Consider the following 15,526-nt stretch of genomic DNA (forward strand, 5'->3'; position numbering starts at 1 on the left):
TAATCTAACGAAAGAACTTAAAGAAAAACGTTTAATTTTGGAAAACGTCAATGTAGGCTTATTTCATAAACATACGCATATAGAAAAGTATTAATTTAACTATTTATTAAGTAAATAATTTGAATTTTGCAGGAAGAACTACAGAGAGGTATATTTTAAAATATTCTCGGGACAGTTAGGCCTATTGTAGTAAATTTAATTTTAATTTTGTAAAGATAAAGCTCAGATATCTGCACTGGCTTCGGAACTACATTCTAGGGAAAAAGAACGAGTATTACTCGATCAAAAATACGGAAGAATGATGGAGGAAAAGAAACAACTTGAAAATGGTTGAAATAACCATTCAGTAAAAAAAAAAATTAGAGAACATAATAATTTCATTTCGTACATTCTTTTAAAGATATATTAAACTCAACAAAGAAAATTGAGTTCTATGAAAAGAAGAATCTTTACACGGAGCAATTAATCGAGAAAGAGAAAAAGTTGTCTTCTAAATTATTTAAAATAGAAAAAAACTCAAAATCATTAGCTAATAATTTTTATACCTAGAAAATTTGAAGAGCTAACTCAACCTCTAGAAGAGCATTCCAAGGATGGTCAAATTATTGCGGATCTAGCTAAGAAACTAGAAGAGCTTAAAAATCAATATAAATTAAAGCTTGAAAAAAGTTAGTGACGACATCGTTAAGAAGTTTTTTTTTTTTAAAATTTTACTAATTCAATCTACAAAAAAAAAAATAGAAGCTGAACTTCAACGTCTGCAAAAAGAAAGATTAATTGAAGAGAAAAAAGAACCACTAAACCCTGAAGATGAAACCGAAAAAATTCGTCTTGTCGCTGAAGTTGCTGAACTGGAACGGCAGGTAATTTGCCTAAATTAAATTTCACATATATAATTACCCCGTGTAGCTGCATAAACAATTAATACAGGTCTCTGAAAAACGGCAAGCTGTGGACAAAGTTGAAAAGGACAACATGGTTTTGACTGTAAGTTCGTTCGTTCGTTAATTTCCACCATCAAACTACGCAATTAAAATTCCCGTAAATATCTTAACTAATTTCAAGTTTTAACTAACCAATACCAGAAAAGAAACAATGCCCAACTTCTCAGACTTAAACGTCAAATTCAAAGTTATCGAGACTCGACCCCTAAACCGACCCCGGAGTCCTAAACGTAACTTCATAACTTACGGTTTATAGACCTATATTTCTTCTCTAAAAGTAACTTCATAACTTAGGCCTACATTTCTTCTCTAAAAGTAACTTCATAACTTAGGCCTACATTTCTTCTCTAAAAGTAACTTCATAACTTAGGCCTACATTTCTTCTCTAAGAGTAACTTCGTAACTTAGGCCTACATTTCTTCTCTAAGAGTAACTTCGTAACTTAGGCCTACATTTCTTCGCTAAAATAAAATACTGTTATATCTTTTGTTGTTCAAAGTGTGTAATATTACAAAAACAAATAAAATAAACAAGTAAATAAATAAATAAATACGATTCATACGAAATTTTTAGAACATATAATAATATCATTCATTATTTTAATATAATGTATATTTTATATTATCCTAAATATTTATTAGACAATATCGAGCATATACAATATATAGGCGGCAGAAGAATAAAATTTTTGTCAAATACTAAATTTTGTTGTTGTTGTTGTTGTAGTTGTTGTTGTTGTCAAAAAACGATATAAGGTACAGAGATATTTTATTTATTTTTTTTTTGGGAGGGAAGGGATTTTGTTTGTTTGTTTGTTTGTTTATAATATTTTGCAGAAAAAATATTAGTTTTTGTTTATTTGTTGTATGTTGTTTTTCACTTAAAGCCACCACGAAAAATAAAGGAATGTTTATTCATTGTTTTCCTTATACTTCTTTTCTTTTTTGTTGTATTTTTGAAAAAATTTTTGTTATAACAAACACTGCCAAAAGACATTAAAGCGATGGAAACTTAATTAATTAAAAATTAAGTTTTTTTACGCGAGAGGCATTCTGACAAGGAACGATAACTTCCGGAAAAGAGCCCCAAATAGGCTTAACAATTTCCAGGCTCTTGTCGAATGACGTAACACCAGCCATAGGAAAGTGGCCAAGGACAGTGTCTTTAGCAATACTGACTTAATATATAGACTATAATTATATCAGAATGCATAAATTAATTAGTATTAAAGGAAGGAAGGAAGGGAGTATTAATTAATTAATTGTTTAGGCCTATAATTACCTCCTAAGCCTTTTCCTAGCGAGGGTTAACTTGGATTCATCTTCTTTCATCAAAAATTGTTGCATTCCGATGATATGGTTTTGAATATAAACTGGCCAATCCAGTGGTTGGATATTAAAATTGAAACACTTGAAATAGTAAAGAAAAAAGATGGGGGAATTTAATTAGCTAATCCGATTAATTGGCTAAAATCCTCCTCCTTTAAAAGTGATAGGCCTAATAAAAGCAAAGCAACTTTCCAACTTTTAAGTTGTAATACCTCATTCAGAGTTACTCTAAAGACAGTTTTAGTTCGTGTCAAACGAAGCCACACAAGACACTTACCATTTGGTCCTTGGGTGCCATTTGTTGGTAGAGTGACAAAACATTTTCGCAACCAAACTTCCAGCTATGCAAGGCGAAATATTCCAGACCGCCTACCACGCTGTGTACTTTATTGTACAGCTGGATCATTCTACCGATGAAAAGAAAAGGGTGAAACGATTTATATTAAAAAAATCAAAAACAAATAAATATTATTTAAAAACAGGTGCTTCATCGTGAAATTCAAAAATTTTTCAACTTTTAGGACGTAACTGTAATTTATAACACCCGATACAATAGAACTATATGGTTTAACAATGACTGGAAAAAACGCAAAAACCGCATCGTAATGAAAAACCGAACATCATAATTACATTATTTCAAGGAATAATTAACCGTGTAATTAAGAAATTACCTTATAAAATTACGAAATAAAACTACTGATTAGTCATCATTTGGTCGCCATTTTATATTATGACGAAACAAGGTATCGACAATTACCCATTTAAGCCTATAACTGGCCTATTTTTGCAAGTAACCCTCAATAGAAATCTTACGAAGCAAAATTGAATGGAATATGTTTTTATCTTACCTAGGTTTCTTTCCTTGCAGAACACGTGTAGCGTCGAAGAAAAACGCGGGAATGTAGTGATTGACTAAGCATCCCAAGAAATGTATAACTCTGCTAGTTGTAGTCTGCAGCTTGGGTACCCTGAACATGCGGATACTCGGGTTCTTTATAATGAAAGGCACGCTGATCTCTTTAACTAATTTCCATTTAAGATTGTTGATAGTACCGGAGGTGCAGTTATAAACGGGCACTGACGAAGAGCTATCAGTAACAAGGTCCGAGAAAATAACAAATTAGGGTAAACTTTGAACACTGCCACAACTTAATCCGTTTAAGCATAGTTTAAGAAAGAAGAGCTATCTAGTTTACTAGGGAGAAGGTATAAATTCGCCACATTTCTAGCAGTCCAAACGTAGGTCCGAAGTTAATCCTCGCCTCTAAATTACAACCAGCATCTCATTGGTTCTTGAAAACTCACGTCAGCGCGACGCGAATGACGAAAATTATGTATTTTGATCCGACTGAGGAGAGGCGAAATAGCCCGGCCTCCTTTTACGTCCCCCCTTGTATTTTGAAAGGAGGACAGAGACTATGGCGCGCGAATACTTAGGTACCTTATAACTTCTCCCTAGTAAACTAAATATCGCTTCTTGGTAAGTAAGCGTAAACTAAAAATCTTTTCGAGCTATTTAGCTTTTGACGCACGTTACAGTAACTTAACCATAAATAATCCTGATAGTTTACAGCATACGCCATTAAATATAACACCGGTATATTGAGGGGACGTCAGGAGGACACTTATTGTATTATAGCCTACTCTCTTTTTTGCAACCTTGGATTTTATAAATGGTCGTTGACAGTTTTTTGATCAATAAATTAATTTAAAACAGTTTAAGGACGTATAGCCACTCGAATTCTTCCTCTCAAGTCACAAAGTCACAAATATAATAAAATAATAAAGAAAAGTTTGTATTTGTAACTTACGTACTGATAGAGGTGTACCAAGCCACGGATATCATCAAATTTGTCACGATGTCTACAGGGATAAAGTCAGCGTCGACGCTTTTATCCATTTTGGCAGTTCGTAAAAGACCCGTGCTGACCTTTTGTATTAAAAAGGGGGGTCAATAGATCGTTTAAAAGGTCAACTCACGTGCCAGCAATTTGGGAAAAAATATACAAGTATAGTTAAGAAAACTTACCGCGAAATAAACTCCAGTTATTCCGCCCATTGAATCCACCCAACCCTGAAAAATAACGATTTTATCAATATTTTCTTTCTAAATTTGTATTTGAACAACAAAAAATATATATTGACTTAAAGTTTATAACCATTAAATTTTAACATTTTGCTTTGGGGAGTTTACGCAAAGAGAATTATAGCTTTAGGAGATCACCTTCGCCGTTTGCCGGGAACCAATAGCGTCAATTTGAGTGACGAACTTTCCTACTCCTCGCGCTATAATTCTCTCTGGTTGGTCTCGAATCGTAATTTTCTTTAGGGAGGAGGTGCTCACTGATTTCATGTTTACTTATGATAATAGCTAATCTTTTCTAATGGTGCAGCAACAACTCCGACCTTACGTTTGCGCTAAAGGTTTTTGTTTGCCGTTCCCACAGTGTTGCCAGACCGTCGATGAGTCAAAGGATTACAGAGATTAAGGCTTTGCAGTTCAGTTTCACTCGGTACTAGACCAACTTGACTCACGAAGGGTCTGACAACACTGCACTGAAAATTAAGTGGAGCGAAAACTATCAATAACAATGGGACACGAAACTTGACCTCGTTTTGACCCCACTCCCCTCCAAATGGAATTAAAGTACAAAACAAAGCGCGAGAAATGTTTATTGACAAACTAACTATGGGTGGCAGGGCGTCCCTGAATTATTAAAAGGGGGAAAACAAAATATAAATTGGATGTATGATGTACCGTTAATGGTTCTTTCCAGGAAGCAGTAACAATGGAAGGTCGGACAATAGCGACGGGTAAGTCGCCAGCGTTCTCGGCTAAGTACGTCTCGGCCAACGCTTTGGTCAAAGTGTACGTGTTGGGTCTACCGCGGATCAGTTTCGGCGTCATAGCGTCCATAAACTGAGAATCCATTAGCCTAGAAAGATAAATAATGAAAAAAAAAAAAAGTCTTTTTATGATATTGGAAAAGCAAAAACAAATTTCGGGAAAAATTCTATTCTATTTAATAGACCTTTTCGACGTAAAAAAGGGGCTAGGCAACCCTCGCCTATCGAGATATACCAGGGGGTTGTTACATTGCCATCCGTCTCTGCGCATGCACTGTCATGATACAAAAAGAGTACAGCGCAGGCGCCAAAAACCGAAGTGGAAGGCAAAGTTTTACCCCCTGTGTCTTTCCCTCTTAGCATGAACGCTGGATCTCTAAAGGGACAGTGGTAAACGGGGAGTGTTCACGCTCTTAGTTACATCGAAATGGCCTATACAGAAGAGACAATCCCTATAGTAAGTTCCCCAAAAACAACATGGCCAAAATCGCGTGAGTATCGTGTTTTTAAGATATCGGAAGCATGCAGACCTGCCATTATCGGCTCACGCACTAATGATATATTTCTACTTCCCAAGCTACTGGATTTTGTAATCCTTTCATAAAACTCTACAGACGTTAAGTATATATGACATTCTATAAGAAAACTATATCGAATTATAGTATCGGAGCCTATACTGTATTATATCTTCCAATATAAAACGATGACATTTTTGCGCTAGCTAGCGAAATATCACGTTCATAAAAGCGTCGTGTCTCATAAATAATTCTTATATATGATATTGTTCGTAACAGGGGTGGGGGGGGGGAAGGAAAAATATAATTGGACTATTTTAATATCTAACAAGCTTAACGTATCATTCCGCCGTAACCTTGCGAGTAGTATCAGGAATAAATACAGACAATTGGAATCATTGCGTAACCGTTTTCTCAACGTATCTAGAAGGATTTTGTGTGAACCGCGTGCTAGGCCAATTTTACCTCACGAATAATCAATCTCACTGCACCTTACACCTCTAGCACGCGCCTAGGAACTGGAGTTGTTACCAACCAATGAAATCACAGTTAGAAAGACGCCTTCAGAATTATGAGGCGTAACGGATAGTTCTCAAGCCCGCCCACAAATTAAAACCCGCTTTAAACGTAACGTTTGAGATATGAGGGCCACAATGTTTCCTATTAACTGTACGCATTCCTGGTAGTATCGTTTCCGACAGCCTGAGTCAACTTACATTAGAAGACGGCACCCCTTCGTGCTAAGGCGCCCTAGAATATAATATGATGGTGCCAAAGAAACCTTAAAACCGGGCACGCGAATTGGGGATTACCTTCAAACCCACCCAACACGGAAATACTTTGAAAGGATTCCAAATAGAATCTTAACACCCACTTATTAGTATAAAATGGTATACCACCATATTAAAACACATATTTAAAGTCCACATAAGTTCATCTCCCTAATTACGTATTTTATCAGCAAGCTGGTCTGTATGTAGTAATCACTTTAACTCGTATAGTGCGAAGCTATTGTTATTCTATTACCACTCCAGGCACTCCTCTAACTATAATTCTCTCTGTTAAACGTGTTGTGAATAAACATTACGTGTTCTTGATGGGAGTAGCGAATATAGGAAAAAAATCGACAAATAATCCAGTAACATAACATTCACGAATGTTTGTTTGTTTACGTAAATAGCGTAAATTTCGCCCAATAACCTAAGGCAGCGGCCCCGCCCCTTTGGTGTTTTCCTCTCTTCTGGAATTATTGGAAAGGTCTATTGTACCATTCTCCCCACCCCCCTTGTCTCTCCGACTCCAGCTTGACGCGCGCGGTTATATTCCCTTTAATTTTACTTACTGGAAGGTATCGAGGATGTACTGCGGAGCAATGGGCGCCGGGTAGACGACTTCTTCGATTTCTTCGCGGTCGCAATTGCAATAAGCGGTGGATACGTGCACGAAGGCTTTTAGTTTTCTCATTCTCTTGCAGAGTTCCAAGATGTGTTTGGTTCCCATCAGATTTAAGCTGACCGCTGTCCTATTGGTTCGACCCGAGGGAAAAATAAATAAGCGTAAGAGTTTTATAGAAAAAAAGAACTGGCTAAATTGCAAAGATATGTACAGTATACGGTAGTTGTGGCTCTAACATAAAATAAAGGTCCAAAAAACAACATGCACACCATTTAATTTAAGGTAGACTTATCAGAAACACCCTGTATAGTATTATTTTAGTCACGAACCTTAATGGTTCGTCGAATTTGATAGTGGCAGCCGAATGGAAGACCACGGAAACGTTTTCGATGACCTCTTGAACATCCGTCTCGGACATTCCGACCTCCGGTAAAGCGATATCCCCTTCGATGGCCACAATTTTCGACAGGAAGTGGGGGCATTCTTCTTTGATTAGTTCGAATGCCTGGAAACGCGCGTCAACGATAATAAAAAAGAAAACAAAGAAAAATTAATTTAATAAAAATTCCATGAAGTTGGAACGCTTCTAAATTGAAGAGAAGCTCCCGAAGTTCATTACTTTGAAGTAAAACAGTTCCGTGGTTAATAAAGACAAAGTTATCGATTTTTATTTTTAACTTTCAGTCGCGAGAGGAAATTAAAGATATTAAACGATAAAAATGTCGCGGCACAAATAGAGGGATCGGATGTTTAAATCTATTTCAGAATAATTTTGGTGTCTTAAAGGGACTCCAAATGACGCAACGAGGGGAAGGTAGGGGTAAAATTATTTGAAATACGTGACAGGCACCACGTGCACATCATGATCCAAAGAGTGCGGAGATTGCAGCGCCAGTTTACTGAAGTGCTAGTTTTTCGAAATTAAACGAACTAAGTTTCTGTCAACCACGCCTCTCCTAGGTCACGTGCCTCTGACGTATTTTAAATAACTTTTCCCACCCACTGCTGCCTTCCTCAGAGTCCCTTTCAGTAAAAACACTAGCATGTGTTAAACTCATTTTTAGACTAGAAGCAGTAGATCTATCAAGTTTTTAAATTATATTTCTGCCCGGGAAAAGCAGAAGCCAAGTCCAAATGCACTCTGCAGCATCGCATTCTCAAAGACTTAAGTCATAAAAATAATCAGTTTGTAAGCGTTTCCTTATCGCAAATCCGCCTGAATTGAAAGCTCCTCCCCTCCCTAACTAAACCTTTATTGTTCACTGCCGAAATCGTCGAGTTCAACCTGAAATTCAACTTCACACACTTGAAAAATTATCCCAAAAAGGAAAACCGAGATTAAAACTTTAAAATTTTCTTCAGATAATATTTCTTAAAGTTTCGAATAGCTAACTCCAAGGCGAATGTCCCCGTAGGCCTAGTCTATTTTCATCTCAATGCACTTAAGGAAAGGTTTTAAAAACTACTATCTACATCTCGAGTATCAGATAGTAAGGGCAGATTGATATTGAGTGGCGTTATCGATACCTATTTCTCTTTATATCAATCAATTTCGAGGACACAAATGATTAAAGAATTTTTTATTCTTACCTCAGAATCAAGAATATCTTGAAGTCTTTGCTGGACATCCCTTCCTTTTTTACTTCGCAGTAAAATGTAGATTTTGACGATACCCGGACAAGATCTCAGCAATTTTTCTAATAGAACCTAATATGAAACAAGAATGCAGAAAAAAGAATGAGAAAAATGATTTCTATAATATCAGGGATAGATTTAATTTTACAAGTAGGAATGGAGAACGGTTAGTATTTACTTCAGTCCGACTCAAAGAGCCCTTCCCTCCAACACGTAACGAAAATTTTAAATTATCTTATCGGCTCACTTAAACTGCGTTTTGATGACGTTGCTGACGGGGACGGCGAAAATTACGCAATTCCTTTTTATCTCTGTCGCTATGAACCGCCTCTTCTTTCATATCCCCCGTCCCGCGGAAGGGGGTCCGGGACTTTGACGCGCGCTCACATTACTCTGTTCTCCATTCCTTATTCTAAAATTACATCTATCCCTAATAATATTTTGTCACGTATATTTGACGTGGAGGCATAAAAGATGGAGAACTATTATTTATTTTTTGTGAGAGGCCTACAACAGACAGACAGTGATAAATTTCTGTTATGGGGGCGTGTTTCTTCCTCAACAAGCTTTTAATCCAATTTGTTTCAGTTAAATAAACAATAAGACATACTGTTTAAAATTCAGTGACATTTCAGTGCCCTCTCTATAGATACAATAGAGGCTATTGTTTATTCCAAAAGTTTAAATAACTGCGAAGAACCCTTGTTTCAAAAACACCGAGATAGAATACAAAAAACGCCCATAGGGGTAGTAAGGGAGAGAGAGAGATAAAAAGTAATTTTCAAAAACGTCATCTAAAAATAAATTTAAACGTGAACGGTGAAACGCAGTCTCAGAAGAAAATGCTACGATAGGCGCCAAATATTTTAGACTATGAAGGGTTTTTTTATCTTCGGATATCTGATATTTTAATAAATTAAATAAATTTAGAATAAACTGACTGTGACTTATGAAATAGGAAACGGAGGTTATATTTGATATGAAAGAATGGGAAATTGCGTAACTTGAGAAAAGTTAAAAGCTTTTCGAAAAATATTTTATCAGATCAGTTTATTCTATACCCTTTCAGCGGCTTGGAAAGTAGGGCAGAGAAAATTAATGGGAAATTTTTTGAAGGCTCGACGATAGTATATCAAAGTAAAGGTAGATGTGTTGAAGGGAAAACTGCGAAAGCATCGCAATACGTTGATATACGTCTATTGTAACTTAGGTTAGACTTGTAACGTAACGTATAAAATTTATGTTTCTACTTTTATGACAAGTTTTGCGGTCTTTTAACGACTTTTAAAATGAAATTTATAACAAATTTATATGTATTATCGCCATTGAACTTGACTGTTAGCACAAATGTGCCAAACATACGCGTTTCGCGCTTGGCAACTTCGCGCGCCTTATCTTCGGAAAAGGCAACATTCATTGCATTGCATTGCATGCACAGATGGAAAACACGATTCACGAAACAACTTTCAAGTTCAGTTGCCTCTAAATACAAACCAATATCTTTATACTTTGGTAGTACAGTTTGCGTTATGAAAACGGGCCCGTACCTTTGACAATATAGCAAACTGCGTCTGGTGCTGAAATTATTAGCACGCAGACGTTGTCTAAAGTCCTATCCTACGCCAATCCCGAGTAGAATTTTTATGGTCTACTGAAGAGTGAAAAGGGGGCCTAAAAAAGTAACCAACATCCGGCCGGCCGGTTCTCTCAGAATGGTTCTTTGAAAAGCAAGCACCCAACCCCCACATATATACAAAAACCGGGTATGGGGGAACCACTCGGTAACTCCCAGACAAGTTTTTTTTAACCAAAATAAAAATATATTTACCAAGCCTACGAAATAATACATAATATACGCTATTTGCGTAGTAAATTGAATAATCTCGCAACAATAAACGATTAAAGAAATAAAGATAATTGAAAATTATTAATTACTTTTCCTATGAAACCAGTTGCGCCTGTGATGAGGATGCTACTTTCCTCATAGAAAGCTGTAACCGGTGATCCCAACAAAGGTTCGCACATCGCGGGTTCGTTCTCCGTTCGCCGCTCGTCGTCGTCTTCCATTTTCTCTGTGGTCTAAAAATTCTGTGGGTTTCTTTTTTTTTTAAGCCACAGTATCTTCTGATTACAGTTTATCCACTACCAAGGGATAATTCACTTCTGGAGAAAATAATTTTTCCTCCCTTCTCAACACGTTACTGTTACGCGTTTGAAGTAGCTCGCATCGCCTATCAGCGACGATGAATTTCTCGACTAAATTTAGACGCCGAAAAACGAAGGAGCTCTTCTCTCTCCTATGGTTTGCGAAGCGTCTGGTAAAATCTGTACTCACTCTCTCTGGAGCTTATCTTTCACTTTATTCCTATTACCGTGTAGAATGATTATTAAAAACTAGCTCTAATACATCGCGCCACAAAATAGAGCTATTGATATTATAAAGATAGTGACTATTACGTTGTTTAATCTTATAAATTGAAACTTGGGCACTTTTTAAGACAAGGAGATAAAAAATTATCCGCAGCTTCTTCTTTTCAATGACATCGACAATCTAAATTTATAGTTGGCGTTTTCTAGGGTGGCGGAAACCGTTGTTGCCCTTTTATATATATATATAATATTAGGTTAGATATATTTCGGAGAGAGAAAACTCAAAATGTTCACGCACAAAAATAAAATTGTTTTTTTTTCTTCTATTGAAAATTCGGGATCTCTCGTGCATTGACAATGGATAATCACGTGATGGTGATTCGTGAGAAAACCGCCTATATTTTATCCGCGTTATCGCACGCGATAAAGCGTTGGTTGTTATATTTCGCGGAGTTAAGAAAAATATATTCGCGCAACCCTGTACAGCTATACCTACTGCGAGAGAGGTTGGTTCTCGTTTTCTATCCCTAGATTAGTTTAGGCGGGATCGTATGAGAGGTACGCGCGGCAGCTTCTCCTCCAAATTCATCGTTACCATGGTGATCATTTCCAGGGATCTCCTTCTGTAGGATTTTTCCGAACTAGGAATCAGCTCCCGGCTGTTTGTCCGAATCTCATTCGCGAACATCTCGAAATACCTTCGACCAAATGTCCTTCTCGAAAGAGTTTTAGTTGCCGGTATAGATTCTTCTCTTCTGAAGTCGCATTTCGATTAAATTTGAGAGTCTAAAATTGGACGAGGTTTTCTGAACCTCGCTAGATACGTAGGAGCTGATCCGCTCCCTAAGCTTACTCCCTTCAAAAACCTAGTCAATCGATGAAACCAACAGTTTCTTCTCCACCCCCGCTAGAAATCCCAATGACGTCATCCCCGTAGGGTTGGCTTTCCTAATATATTCTTTTAGGTCTATTTGGCTAGAGACTACATAGAGAAAAGCAAACAACTTTGAGCAAATCAAATAAATTATTATTCATACATGTCTTTGGAAAAATAGCTTAAATTTTTCACTTATTCAAAGAAAATTGTTCGAACTCGCTTTGTTCTTTATATATAGAGTATATATATAGGCTTAGTAGTTCTTGTCCATAATTTTTCTAAAACTACTAAAGCTCTAGTGAATAGTGAAAAAAATTCTTACTTATGGTTAAATGATGTATCCTTCAGAGTTTTAAGCGTACTTTAATCTTGAGGTCAAAATATCACTGACAATTCCTTACGTTTTCTTTGAACCACACTGGCACACAATTTGAATTTACCATAATTTTTAGATGAACTCGTAAAATTAGCCTTATTCCTGATCAGCGCCACTAGGGTAGTGGCGAATTTTCGAACTACTAACTGACCATAGCCAATCAGAGGGCGCCAAAAACGGAAAGAAATTCTTTTTTACATTTCTGCTTTTTTTTACGAGTTAGCGGGCAAAAATCGTCGGTAAACGAGTTTTACGCGTGATTATTTCGTCCTAGAAGAGAAAACATCTTTGAAATGTCTGCTTTAAGGTATTTTTCACGATTAAAAACGATTTCAAATGACTGAAAATAAACTTTCGCCTTTAAAAACAGGAAAAAAGCAAGTTAACACGTTAAGCCTTGGCTCAATATTGACAGTTGAGTTGCTGACAGTGTAGTATATTGCCACAGTTAGGAGAAATTGCATTATATAATGTACAATTCGTAAGATTTAGTTTAAATATAATAGTTGTAACTCAAGATTAGTCAAAATTTCCAAGATTAACAACCGTTGTGTCATAGAAGTCTTTAGAAACAGTCAAAGTTACCTTTCTTACCACGCCTACCCTCGAGATAAAGTTATGAGACAGAAATGGTTAGGCGCTATAGCAGCTGGGGTAGGAACTAAACCACTAGACCTGAATAGTTCACGAATTTGCTCCAAACACTTTCTACAGACAGACTAGTTTCCAACTATTGGTTCTCAATGTAAACGTCTCAAGCCATTCGCGATTCCATCAATATTTGAAAATACAAAAGTTTTGGATGCAATGCCGCATTCCCCTACTCGTAGCCAAACGGTTCCTAAAGAAGCATTTGGACATATGAGTCCAAAAGATAGAACGCAGTTGTTGGAAGAAATGGGAGCATTACATGTTGATCCAGAGGAACTTAATCAATTGCGTACCTATCCTAATCATCCTGAAGAACCACTACCAACTCCGGAAGTTCAACCCCAAGTTGGTGCAGCTGTTATTTGAGAGTGTCATCATCAAAAGCAAGTAGTGGAATATCATTGAAATCCACTTATACACCATATACACCACGTAAACAAAAACTCCTAAGAAATGAATTTGAGTTATTGTTATTGCGTAGTAAAGAGAAGTTTACAGTAACAAAGTTTATTAATAGTGATAAATCAGTAAAATACTACACGGGATTTCGTTCTTATGAAGCGTTTTGGTCATTTATTTAATTTATATTTAATGTACAAAATAATGTCAAAACAGAGCACCCATATGTTAAACCTTTAAATATGTTGACAAAAGTTGATATAAACAGTCATTAAAGAAGTATTTTATAACCAGAAAAGATTTATTTTGTTCATAGGATCAATATATCAAAAATTCGCGCTGGAATATTTCAAATGCTCCTAGCTTCTCAATATCTACATTGCAACTGTAGATAGTGAATCCAACTTGACTGTCAAGAGTTTGAATTAGCTTGACGTGTTGTAATTGTCTCCGACTTAAAAGATATAACAAACACATAACACCAACCATCACTTAGAGGTTGTGGAAGGCTTATTAAATAATTCTATTGCAAAATAGGGTAAGAGAGTCATAAAATATTTGCTGGTAAGTGTAAGCGGGATCGTGTTTCACTATTTCTAAATCATTGAACAATAGAGGCTCGTCAGTTCTTGGTTTGTTCATATGCCACATTTGAAGGCGGGTTGTACAAACACCTCGTAGAGGTAATGTTTCTTCTCCTGCCCTTACGCAGTTCAATAACTGATAAAGTAACGCGATAGAATGTTTACAATCACCATTGGTTCCGGCTGGGCATGAGCATGATATCCATTTGAGTCTATTGGGCTCTTCATCAATAACGAAACAACTAAATAAGTTATAAGAAGTTGGTCTTCTATCAGCATCACAAGTTGCACGGAAGTAAAGCAAGTTTCCTAAATCAGAAAATCGTGTTATATACATTATTCATAATTTTGGGGCTAAATATTTTCAGGCTAGAAGGGTTCATATCATTGGCGCTAGAAGGGTTCATATCATTGGCACAAGGTTACATGTAGAAGAAAAGTGCAGACTACTTTTTCCTCGGAGTAGCCTGGTCTCCTGTAAATGGTATGAACCCTCCTAGCCTGAAAACAATGTATATAAACAAGCATGTGTATGTATTATTTATGGTAAATTACTTCACATTTTATTTTATATACAAACCTTGAAGATTTGATTCAATGCCTAAAATCTTGTCCTCTTTATAAAGCATGAACCCTTGCTTTTGCTCACGCTTTGCTGTAGCATGAGTTTCCGCTATACCATCAGACAAGTCGGTCAGCTCTAATTTTTTACCCCAACCATTCTTAGGCGTTACTCGGCCTTGAAGTCTAAGCAAACCTAATTAAAAAACTGCATAATCAATTGACCAATTACCTTTTAGGCGTATTTATTGCCCTACCTTCTTTTGACATATTTGGATTAACCGCCATTACATCAATACATGCTTGACATAACCATTCATCTTGCATTAAATTAAGTCGTACTTCTTCCTCTAAATTTACGCATTTTGGATGATACCATTCCAAGCACGTCCCACATTGTAACATCTTTTGCGTAACGTCCTTTGGTTGCTTACATATACAGAATAAGCGCCTCGAAGATTCTTCAGCGAAACACGTTGAAGCAACAAGTCCACTTCGCTTCTTAGGCCTCACACTCTCTTCGGCGTTTCTTTTTGACATTTCTTAACTAAATTTGAGGATTAAATTTCACCGTCTTGTTTGAATGAGAAAAAATACGAGCTTTCTTTTACTTTCTCTGCTCAACCACTTCTCGAAACCATTATAGTATTCTAATGTCCATGGTCGAAACTGTGACAACTCAACTGTCAATATTGAGCCAAGGCTTAACGTGTTAACTTGCTTTTTTCCTGTTTTTAAAGGCGAAAGTTTATTTTCAGTCATTTGAAATCGTTTTTAATCGTGAAAAATACCTTAAAGCAGACATTTCAAAGATGTTTTCTCTTCTAGGACGAAATAATCACGCGTAAAACTCGTTTACCGACGATTTTTGCCCGCTAACTCGTAAAAAAAAGCAGAAATGTAAAAAAGAATTTCTTTCCGTTTTTGGCGCCCTCTGATTGGCTATGGTCAGTTAGTAGTTCGAAAATTCGCCACTACCCTAGTGGCGCTGATCAGGAATAAGGCTAATTTCGCTTCTGCACATCGTCGGTGTCGCCATCTAGA

The 15,526-nt window shown here is 36.5% G+C and overlaps 3 protein-coding genes and 1 long non-coding RNA gene across 5 annotated transcripts; 2 read left to right on the forward strand and 2 right to left on the reverse strand.

Moving 5' to 3' along the window:
* The first annotated feature begins 180 nt into the window (after window positions 1-180).
* Window positions 181-1,668, forward strand: LOC149692138 (uncharacterized). Its single transcript, XM_089867825.1, has 5 exons — window positions 181-329; window positions 401-482; window positions 550-668; window positions 742-987; window positions 1,086-1,668. The coding sequence occupies exons 1-4, from the start codon at window positions 299-301 to the stop codon at window positions 879-881; spliced, it is 372 nt and encodes a 123-aa protein (XP_089723951.1). The 5' UTR covers window positions 181-298; the 3' UTR covers window positions 882-987; window positions 1,086-1,668.
* LOC149692139 (putative fatty acyl-CoA reductase CG5065) lies at window positions 1,495-11,838 on the reverse strand. 2 transcript variants are annotated; one of them, XM_089867821.1, is made up of 12 exons: window positions 11,122-11,838; window positions 10,600-11,029; window positions 8,620-8,736; window positions 7,359-7,534; window positions 6,977-7,156; window positions 5,031-5,208; window positions 4,302-4,346; window positions 4,084-4,202; window positions 3,121-3,360; window positions 2,550-2,679; window positions 2,226-2,353; window positions 1,495-2,134 (listed from the first exon to the last, which is right to left on the reverse strand). In XM_089867821.1, the coding sequence occupies exons 2-12, from the start codon at window positions 10,729-10,731 to the stop codon at window positions 1,981-1,983; spliced, it is 1,599 nt and encodes a 532-aa protein (XP_089723947.1). In that variant the 5' UTR covers window positions 10,732-11,029; window positions 11,122-11,838; the 3' UTR covers window positions 1,495-1,980. The 2 variants fall into 2 exon arrangements, with proteins under 2 accessions (XP_089723947.1, XP_089723946.1); XM_089867820.1 differs by having other exon boundaries at window positions 10,600-11,838.
* A 553-nt stretch (window positions 11,839-12,391) lies between these two features.
* LOC149692140 (uncharacterized) lies at window positions 12,392-13,635 on the forward strand. Its single transcript, XR_016382639.1, has 2 exons — window positions 12,392-12,594; window positions 12,658-13,635. It is a non-coding gene; the product is annotated as an uncharacterized LOC149692140 (long non-coding RNA).
* LOC149692141 (uncharacterized) lies at window positions 13,484-15,473 on the reverse strand. The gene is made up of 5 exons (XM_089867822.1): window positions 15,274-15,473; window positions 15,094-15,210; window positions 14,740-15,029; window positions 14,502-14,678; window positions 13,484-14,230 (listed from the first exon to the last, which is right to left on the reverse strand). Exons 3-5 carry the CDS (start codon window positions 15,020-15,022, stop codon window positions 13,851-13,853), a joined length of 840 nt encoding a protein of 279 aa, XP_089723948.1. The 5' UTR covers window positions 15,023-15,029; window positions 15,094-15,210; window positions 15,274-15,473; the 3' UTR covers window positions 13,484-13,850.
* Between the last annotated feature and the right edge of the window lie 53 nt (window positions 15,474-15,526).

Source organism: Phalangium opilio, unplaced genomic scaffold (genome assembly GCF_054372755.1).
Source record: "Phalangium opilio isolate 3A_F unplaced genomic scaffold, DU_Popi_V2 ptg000024l_1, whole genome shotgun sequence".
Taxonomy (NCBI): Eukaryota; Metazoa; Arthropoda; class Arachnida; order Opiliones; family Phalangiidae; genus Phalangium; species Phalangium opilio.

What these genes read in the sequence shown, in the direction of transcription:
- LOC149692138 (XM_089867825.1), top strand. Translation starts at nt 299, where the DNA reads ATGATGGAGGAAAAGAAACAACTTGAAAATG. An exon ending in AAAGAAACAACTTGAAAATG is followed by an intron (nt 330 to 400) that starts GTTGAAATAACC and finishes ATTCTTTTAAAG; the next exon opens with ATATATTAAACTCAACAAAG. An exon ending in TAAATTAAAGCTTGAAAAAA is followed by an intron (nt 669 to 741) that starts GTTAGTGACGAC and finishes AAAAAAAAATAG; the next exon opens with AAGCTGAACTTCAACGTCTG.
- LOC149692139 (XM_089867821.1), bottom strand. Translation starts at nt 10,731, where the DNA reads ATGGAAGACGACGACGAGCGGCGAACGGAGAACGAACCCGCGATGTGC. An exon ending in AAGATATTCTTGATTCTGAG is followed by an intron (nt 7,535 to 8,619) that starts GTAAGAATAAAA and finishes GCGCGTTTCCAG; the next exon opens with GCATTCGAACTAATCAAAGA. An exon ending in AAATTCGACGAACCATTAAG is followed by an intron (nt 7,157 to 7,358) that starts GTTCGTGACTAA and finishes TCGAACCAATAG; the next exon opens with GACAGCGGTCAGCTTAAATC.
- LOC149692141 (XM_089867822.1), bottom strand. Translation starts at nt 15,022, where the DNA reads ATGTCAAAAAGAAACGCCGAAGAGAGTGTGAGGCCTAAGAAGCGAAGT. An exon ending in TCCAAATATGTCAAAAGAAG is followed by an intron (nt 14,679 to 14,739) that starts GTAGGGCAATAA and finishes TTTTTTAATTAG; the next exon opens with GTTTGCTTAGACTTCAAGGC. An exon ending in CATTGAATCAAATCTTCAAG is followed by an intron (nt 14,231 to 14,501) that starts GTTTGTATATAA and finishes TTTCTGATTTAG; the next exon opens with GAAACTTGCTTTACTTCCGT.